This window comes from Galeopterus variegatus, unplaced genomic scaffold (genome assembly GCF_000696425.1).
Source record: "Galeopterus variegatus unplaced genomic scaffold, G_variegatus-3.0.2 Scaffold3142, whole genome shotgun sequence".
Classification (NCBI taxonomy): Eukaryota; Metazoa; Chordata; class Mammalia; order Dermoptera; family Cynocephalidae; genus Galeopterus; species Galeopterus variegatus.
The window spans coordinates 146855-156513 of NW_007729253.1; the positions used below are offsets into that span (position 1 = coordinate 146855).

General features: G+C 39.0%; 1 protein-coding gene across 1 annotated transcript in view; it reads left to right on the forward strand.

Annotated features, from left to right (window-relative positions):
• Positions 1-9659, forward strand: part of LOC103599892 (FH1/FH2 domain-containing protein 3-like) — a 160911-nt gene that overhangs the window by 74151 nt on the left and 77101 nt on the right. Inside the window, exon 3 of the mRNA XM_008584079.1 lies at positions 6408-6502. Coding sequence (XP_008582301.1) covers positions 6422-6502 — 81 coding nt within the window. The 5' untranslated portion in view covers positions 6408-6421. The remainder of the gene's footprint in view (positions 1-6407; positions 6503-9659) is intronic.

Consider the following 9659-nt stretch of genomic DNA (forward strand, 5'->3'; position numbering starts at 1 on the left):
AAAAAAAAAAAAAAAAAAAAAAAAGGAAAAAAAAAAACCAAAAAACATTTCTCCCCAAAACTGAAAGAACTGAAATAAGAAATAGAAAAATTCTGTTCTCTTTGGAGACTTTAACACTTCTCTTTTGGTAATTGATGGAACTGATAGACTGAAAATCAGCAAGGCTACCAGGGAACTGAACAGCACCATTAACCAGCTAGTTCTAATTGACATTTTTAGAGCACTCCACCTAACTACAGCAGAATACATATTTTTTTCAAGTACACATTAAACATTCACTAAGATAGATCATATTCTGGGTCATAAAACAAACTCTAACAAATTTAGAAGAAATGAAATATATGATATGTTTCTGACTATAATGGAATTAAACTATAAATCAATAACAGATCGATAACAGGAATATGGAATATGTCCAAACACTTGGAAATTAACACACTTCCAAATAATCCGTGTGTTGAAGAGGGATTCTCAATGGAAATTGGAAAATATTTTGTACTAAATGGAAATGGAAATGCAACACATCAAAACGTGTGGATGTGGTTGAAGCAACGCAGGAGGAAAGTTTATAGCATTGCATGCTTATATTAGAAAAGAAGAAAATATTCTGATCAATAATATAAACACATACCTTTAGAAACTAGAGTAAGAAAAGAAAAATCCAAATAAGTAGAAGGAAGGAAAGAAGAGTAGAAGTTGATGAAGTCGAAAACAGAAACAATAGAGAAGAATCAATGGAACAAAAAGCTTTGGAAAGAAAAGTAAAATTGAATGACAAAAATGACAAAGAAAAAGAGAAGATGCTAGTTGTCAACACTAGGAATGAAAGGGGATAATACCCCACAGACATTAAATGAATGACAGCAGAATGCTATGAATGACACTAAGCACATGAAATTGACACCTTAGATGAAGTGGACCAATTCCTTAAATGAATCAGTGCCTTAAAAACCACAAACTACTAAAACTCACCCCAGATGAAAGTGATAACCTAGCCCCATTTCTATAAGTATTATTAACTGTAACTATTAAAGAAATTTAACTTGCAGTTAACAACTTTCTGAAAAAGGAATGTCTAGGCCCAGGTGGTTTCTTGGCAAATCCTACCAAACATTTAAAGACAAAACCAATTTTACACAAACTCTTCCCAAAAATAGATAAGGAGGGAACAACTTCTCAACTTATTCTATGAGGCCAGCATTACCATGATATGAAAACCAGATAAAGACAGGATACTACAGACCAATATCAATCATGAACAGAGATGCAAAAATTCTCAACAAAATGTTAACAAATCAAATCATATAAAAAGAGCAACACACCAAGGCCAAAGGAGATGCACATCTCATTCGGTATTTGAAACTCAGTGCAATCCATCATGTTAGCAGTCTGAAGGAAAAAAACCCCACATCATCTTGTCAGTTGATGTAGAAAAAGCATTTGACAAAATTCATCATCCATTCATGATTAAACAACCCTTAGCAAACTAGAAATTGGAGGAAACTTCCTCACCTTGATAAAAGGCAGTTTACAAAAACCTATATCTAACATCATAATAGTGAATGACCCCAAATGCCTCCCTCTTGTACTGGGAACATGGCAAGTTTCACTGTCATTGCTCCTATCAATTACTATATAGAAAGTCTTGACCAGTGCAATACAGCATGGGGGGTGGTGGGTGAAGGAGGATACAGATTGGGAAGGAAGAAATAAAATTTTTCTTGCTCACAGACAGCATTATTGTCTTTGTAGAAAATCCTAAGGAATCTACAAACACAAAAGACTCCTAGAATTAATAAGTTTAACAAAGTTATAGGATACAAGACCAGTACACAAAAATCAATTTTATTTCCACATACTAATAATAAACAACTGGGAATGGAAGAGTTTTTAAAATATCATTTGAAATTGCTCCAAAGAATGTGAACTACTTATAAATTGAGCGACAAACAAACATGTACCAGATCTATAGTTGAAAACTCCAAAATACTCACAAAAGCAATCAGAGAAAACACACAATGTAAACATACATAATGGGTTTATGGATTAGAAGATGGTATTTAGAACATAGTGGAGATGTCAATTCTCCACAAATTTATCTATAGATTAACACTATTTCCAAAAACGTTTTTTGTTGTTTTAGACAACCTGTTTCTAGAATTTATATGAAAAGGCAAAAGAACAAGAATAGCGAAAACAACTTTGAAAAAGAAGAATGAAATAGGAATCGCACTGCCCGATTTTAAGACTTACTGTAAAGCTGTGGTAATCAGGATAGTTTGGTACTGGCAAAGGGATAGGCCAGCCAATGGAATAGAAATAGACCTACACAGACACAGCCAATTGATTGTTGGCACATTGGCAAAAAACAGTGAAATGGAAAGGACAGTCTAAACCTCAATCTAAACCTCGCACTTTGTACAAAAATCTCAAATTGGATCATATAGGTAAATAGAAAAAGTTAAACTATAAAAATCTGAGAAGAAAATGTAGGGGAAAATCTTTGTGACTGCAGGTTAAGCAAGGAGTTCTTCCGTCGCATCTCCTGACCACAGCTGAGTAGGGTCAGCCCAGATGCTCGCTCCTTCACGTTGTGTGTCTTTGAGAGACGCTCAACACGTGCTTCTGTGCAGTGGGTAATTAACGTTTGACGTCAGGGAGGTGGTTTATGCATTTATTGAGCACTTCCTGTGGGTCAGACACTTTTCTAACTCAACACCCCCCCCAACGGCCCTGTAAAATAGGTACTACAGTACTACCATCTCATTTTTGAGATGAAGAAACCGAGGCACAGAAAAATGAATGAACGTGCCTAGAGTAAGTTCTGGGAGTGGCTGCACAAGAAACGCCCCGAGCAGTCTCTTTTTAGACCCGTGGAGCTACCTACCACTCTGTTCCCACAGTCTCAGCCCCCTCATCCTTTTAAAAAACACAAATCACTAACTTTTATGGCTCCTGTGACCCAAACACATGTGTTTTCATGACATCTACTCCCCCCCCCCCCCCCGTGTGGCTTTTATTCCCCCGCCCACATGTCACCCTGCGGTATTAACCCACTTGAATCTCTTTAGCGCCATCTTGTGTCCGGAGTGGGTCTTACAGGAGGGATTGCTTTTAAATTAGGGCTACCGCAGGTACAAAAGCTTTCGACTACCAAAATATTGTGATAAATCATTGTGATCAGAAACTTGAATTCCATTAGATATGAACTTCCTGGTAACACATCTCCATGTGATCAGTTAATAGAATCTTGGAGGGAAACAGATCAAGTCTGTTAGATTTTAATTTGCCTCTCCCTTTTGCAGCAGTGTCCTGGCTTCCTGGGCATCTGTGCAGTAGCAGAGGCCCCGGCCCATTAGGGCGGAGACGCTCATTCCTGGCTTCTTAGACTTTCGGGAAGAGTCCTCCCCACCAGATACACCTTCCAGAAGGTTGAAGAGTTTACCTTCTCTCTATCTATACGATTAGGTTGGTTTAGAAGCAGATGCTAACACGCGCCTCAGGGTTGTCGTCTTCCACAGTGAAACTCAGCAGGAAAAGGATTGTGGAGTAAAGTCTTCCCTGGGGAGTTGCCAATTTGTCTTGAGAGGGGGAGGAGAAAACAAAAGCGAAAAACTGGGGCAGAATGTCCTAAATTCTCAGAGCTTTTCCATGAAGGTGGGGCTGCATCTTTCTGAAGGAGGGAGGGGTATACTGAGAGGGGTGTACTAGTAAAACATTCTAAAAACAAACATCTAAGGCCTTACAATATTCAGTCTTATTTTTGTTCCTTTTTACATATTTGTTTACTTTTCTATTACAGAAGTAGTAGATGCTCATACTGGAAAATGGGAAAATAGAAAAAGTAGGAAAAAATAAATTCAAAGAATATACAGTTAATCATATTGCTTAGTATTTTATGGGTTTTTCTTTCCTTCTTTCTATGTATAAAAATTTGAGCATTTTATTCAATTATGTGATGTTTACACTTCTATACTTTGATCTTAATTATTTTATCAGAAACATTTTATAGGTTAGGACGTAGCTTTGGTAAATTACTGTGTATAGAGTTCTAGGACCCTGATAGTTATTTAGGTTTTAGTTATTATTTTGATATTATAAATGACACTTCAGTAAACATCTTTGCTTCCTTTTTTTTTTTAACTTAGAGTTATTTCCTTAGGATACATTTCCCAAATTACGACAAGTGGGGAAACACTTAAAGAAGACTTTCAGGCTTTTACTACAGACACATAGGAACCCACCCATCCTATCCGGAGATGGGTTTCTCCTCTTAGTAGCAACGGAGATTTGGGCACATTCCCCCATTTCCCAGAGCCTTAGTTTTTTCCTCTGTCAAATGGGATAATAGTAACCACTGCTCAGGGCTGTCATATTAATAACCATATGAAGTCCCTCCTTAGAGCTTGGCACACTGTGAGCACTAAACACATGGTTACTGTTTTTTAAACAATTACAGCACTGAATAGCCTAATTACCAGGTTTCTACCAATTTGCCCTGCCACCAGGAATGTATGAAGTTACTTAGCTACTCTAGAATTTGATACCTAATTCTTTCTTTTTAAAATATCATTGCCTATTTAGGTGAAAATACTACCTCAGTATTTAGTGTTTTAATTTGCATTTGTTATAGTGAGAATGGACAATTTTGTATATTATTGTAAATCAGCTTATCTTTTTTATGCTTTTGCCTTTTTTCTATTGGTATTTAGTATTTTCCTATCAGTTTATATGAACTATTTACACAATAAATATTATTTAATTTACACAATAAATATTAGTCATATTTGTTTTCATATGTCCATTTATCTGGTATTATATTTTAATATGAAACTTAGAGTTTCTTTGTATGTTATTTATATATTATTAAGATGAGAAATACTATAAGTGTGATTTCTTCATTATAAATTCTGAATTTTTTTGTCTATAATGTTACTTGCAAATAATGACAGTATTATGTATTTGTTTCCAACTATTCTGCCTCTTATTATTTTTAATGTTTTATTATGTTTGCCTGAAATTCTATAACAGTATTAAATAATCATGAGCTTAGTGGGCATCATTTAAAAATTATTCCTGATTTTATTAGGAATATCTTTAGTATTTCACCATCAAATAGAATATGAATCTGTTATTTTTAAAAATATACTATTTGTTGTATAAAGAATATGTCCATATAATTTTTAAAAATTGAGTTTTTACATATTTAGGAGGGTGGTTTTTCTCAGAATGATCATGTAGTTTTGTTTGATCTTTTGATAGGATAATAATGAGTTTTCTAATATCATACATATATTTATATATTTAGAATTAGTGTATACTCTATGTACACTAATTTTGTGTTTTGCTCTTTTCAAATCAATACCATTTCCAGTAGACTGTTTCCTACAACCTACATATAAACTTTGTGCTTGTGTGTAATGCATTAAAAGAAAGAATGTAAGAAAATATATCAATATATTAAGAATGATTATCCTTGAATTATGGGATTATGAATTATTTTCATTTTACTCTTCTACATTTTTGCAGTTTTCTAAAATGAGGTGTTCTACTGTTACCAGGAAAAAGAGTTGCCTAAACAATGTCAGTGCCATGCCAATTAATTATGGCTGAAATATGATTTCGGAGGTTAGATGTGATTTAAGGAAGCCTGCTTATTTAGCGTATGTAACTTCTGTCTGTTCATTATCTAGAGTCCAAATTATTTTGATGCTAATGGAACTGAAAAAAATTCATTTGTTTAAACGAAAACATGGTTTGTATTTTCTTTTTAGAGAATAGTGACCATATACGGTGACTGTATTTTCCTAAACTAAGAATTTAGGACTTGGTTTGTGAGAAGTTATTTTTTTCATGATATTTGACATTTTTGTTCTGAAAAACTTTAAAAGGAAATACAAATAATATTTAAGTACATGTTTATTGTTTATCTAAAGAAATAAAATTGTATTAGCTCAGGATGGTCCCGTAGAGTCTGGGACCTGCTGACCACAGGCTGGGACACTGAACAGGTCACTTTTGGAAACTTCATGTGTCCTCTTGGCCCCAGTGAGAGGCTACAACCCAGACACCAACTCATGGACATCTTTGCTCTGTCTGGGACTACACACAAATATAGAAACGCGAAAACACGCATTTATACATCTAGGCACACAGAAACAACAATCACTGGATTTAGTGCCTTAATTGGATCTTCCAGACACCAGGACCAGCCCTTGTTTCTGTTGGTGTGGTCAGCACTTTCTGAAATGAGAGTTAGCTAATTTCAGAGCTCAGGAGATCTCTTCAGATTTGGTTCTTCACATACTGTGTACTTCAAGTATGAAAATCTCAGTTGACATTATGATTATTGAAGGTTATTTTATACGTAAGTCTATAATGTCTCCTTGCTTTTTTCTCTTCTGTAGCTTTGGGACAAATTATGTTGTATGTGGACGGGATGAACGGAGTAATTAAGCACGATGAGACCGTTCAGTGGCTGTACACTCTCACGGGGTCAAAGGTAAGGGCGGTCAGAGCTGAACATTGTTTTCAGTTTCTATGTCATATGCCTTTGTTTTCTATTGTCCTCTCTGAGACAGTTTTGCAGAAACAAATCCCGTGCAGTTTTGCTCAAGCCCTGTCACAGTATAAATGAGGACCACTACTTCATAGAGTTTAAAATACACTTAAATTGGAAAAAGCTTATGAAATTTTAATGCATTTTTATTTTTTCTTAAGCTTTAATCATATTCCTTTGTCACCTTTGGTTTTTGATGTTTAATTAAAACATTATACCGTAGATATAGTATCTAGGTACCTGTTGTATTTCTTGTTCTTATAGGTTCAGTTACTTTAGTACATATTTGTGTTGTATGTATGTATGTGCATATTCCTATAAATAGATGAAAGAACGTGAGGTGCACTAGGCACCATACTAGGTGTTATACAAGCATTATGTCGTTTAATCCTCATGAGACCACTGTTGGGTAAATGATGTTTTCCTCATTTTGTAGTTGAGGAAATAGTGCTTGATTTTGAGAACCTCGCTAATTTCCTGTGGACCTTGGCACACATCCGCCCAGCCACGCCTTGGCTGTTGAGGCCCCTGTACTCTCTGGAAGTGCTGCCAAGGAAGCAGGTCCACCCTGTCACTCGGTGTGTGCCGGAGCTGGGCGAGGCTCTGGCATGGTCCTCTCTGGGTTCTGAGGGGAGGCCGCTGGGGACCTGGCTGGAAAGGGGTACTGGGAGAAGGAACAAATGCATGAAGGTTGGAGTGTGGTGACGGTGGGAGTGTGGTGTCGTGGAGATCAGAGAGGCTGTCGCGGGCAACAGGGGCAGGCAAGGAGGGTGTTGGGGGCCCAGATACGGAATTTGAACCTGAATTAAACAGGCCACTGAATCAACATAGCTTTCTGGGGACCCAGCCGAGCATGTGGTCAGGCAACACTATCCCCTGTCCCTGTGTTCACTGCCCAGTCCACTTTGGGCGAGCCCGTTGAGCCGGTGCCCACCAGCATTGTGCTCTGCTGGGGAGTCACATCCCCTGGCCTTGCCTCTTGCATCACCTGCTTCCCAAGGACTCTGCTGTCCTTTGGGAGCACTTGGCCCCGATTGACTTGTGGTGAGAGTGGTCCTAGTTTTAGGCTGTATCTTCCTTTCAGACTTCTCAGGGTCCTGATGATTGTGCCCTTGCATGGGTGGGAGGGCCTCTTCCCTGTGGTTGGCACCAATATGTCAATACCTATTGGGTCTAGCTCCTTTGGTGACCCTTACATCGTCCCTTCAATTTTCCTTTTCCCAGTGTTATTGAGGAGAGAATTTTTTCCCCATTTCATAATAGAAATAGCTTTTTTTTTTTTGGCTTTGTTTTCTATGGAAAATGGAAGTGACTCTATTTTGAAACTGATGTAGGTGACCTTAGAAGCTGAGTGGAATGCTGGGCCTACTAGGTTGACTTAGCCAGGCTGAGGGAAGATTTATATCTCATATCCTGTTTCAACGTTTTCTGTTTTTTTTCTTTCTGCTGGGAGCACTCCCTAAACTTTTGTGTTTTTGTGGAAGCTGCTCCCTCCAAGGCTTTCTGAAAGGTCTTGAGGACCCCAAAGGCTAGGGAAATGGGAAGAGATTTTGCAATAAAATTGACTTTTGGTACATGTCACAGCTGAATTAACAAATCTTTGTAGTTTTATTATGGCCACAATAAAACACCACCAACCAGCCCTGTTTCTAAAAGAAAATAAAACCTAGCATGCTTATGATAGGAAAAGTTGACAGTTGTTTAGCTCATCACCAGGAAGGGAGTGGGCTGAGGGCCAGGGTAGGGAATGGGAAGGGAGCGGGGAAGAGGGTCACTGTGAGCAGGGAGACAAGGTACAGTGCTGTAGTCTGAATGTGGCCCCCAAAATTCGCGTGTAGGAAATGTAATCCCCAACGCAGCAGTGTTGGCAAGGGGGCCCTTAGGGAGGTATTTAGGTCACAAGGGCAGAGTTGTTAACAAAAGTGCTTGCGGGAGTGGGTTCGCTGTTTTCTCCCCCTGTGCTGCGTGAGGACACCGTGTTCCTCCCCTCCAGAGGATGCTGTGTGACAAGGTGCCACCATCTTGGAAGTAGAGACACTGGGCCCTCACAAGCTGGTGCTTTGATCTTGGACTCCCCAGATTCCACAACAGTGAGAAATAAATTTGTATTCTTTATAGATTACTCAGTCTTGGTGTTTCATTATAGCAGCACAGATGGACTAAGACAGAGAAGAAAGGCACAAAAGTGAGAAGAAGGAGAAAGGGCAGAGACATGAGGGAGGAAAGGAAGACGAGGAGACGAGAGAAAGAAAACAGGGTAACAAAGGATCTCCCAGCTCAGAGCCCTTGGTGCTGCACCAGCATCATGTCCATTTCTCTTTGGAATCATTCTGTAAGGAAAATAAACAACCAAAAAGCAACACATGGGGAAATCTTCATTGCATGTCTAAATAACATGGACAAATCATAGAAGTGAGAGCTTGAAAGATGAGTTTGCAGAAATTCTGCCTTCTGTGCGCGGCCCGGACCGTGTGTGCTGGCCCTGCGGTTTTTCAGAACTCTGGGCCTCACCCCGTGCCTCTGTCTCCATCGGATTTGCCTCTTCCCCAGCCACATGGGTCATCAGCGCTGGATCAGTGTGGATTTCTGGCTCCATCTGTCATTTCCCCGGAGGAAGGTCCATAATAGTCTCTGACGCCTGGGTTTAACTCTGCGCTGGGCACGGTGAGGACAAGAAGAGAGCTAAGAGTCAGCCTGTGCCTCAGAGCTCACAGTGTTGTCAGAAAGGAGAGTGCTGGTGACACCCACAGCCCTCAACTCGCTCACTGTGATGTCACATGAAGGTGTCCCCCAGCCTGCAGGGTGTTCTCAGTCCCAGGCCAGTGGCCGAAAGTCTCTTATTTACAAACGAATACTGCGTCTGCTCACTCTCCTTCCTTAAACCCCTGTCTGGATAGTGAAGAATCTGGAAGGAGAATGGATGCACCACATAAGACCCTTAGGTTTTGAGAATCTTCATTTCCTCCTTAAACACACACACTAGTCAATGCCCCTCAATACGTTTTCCCAGTTCAAATTAAATGAAGAAGGGCCGGCCCGGTGTGCAATCGTTAAATGTCAGCTGAATGTCATTTTCCAAGTTTGGAGTTCAGATAGGCTC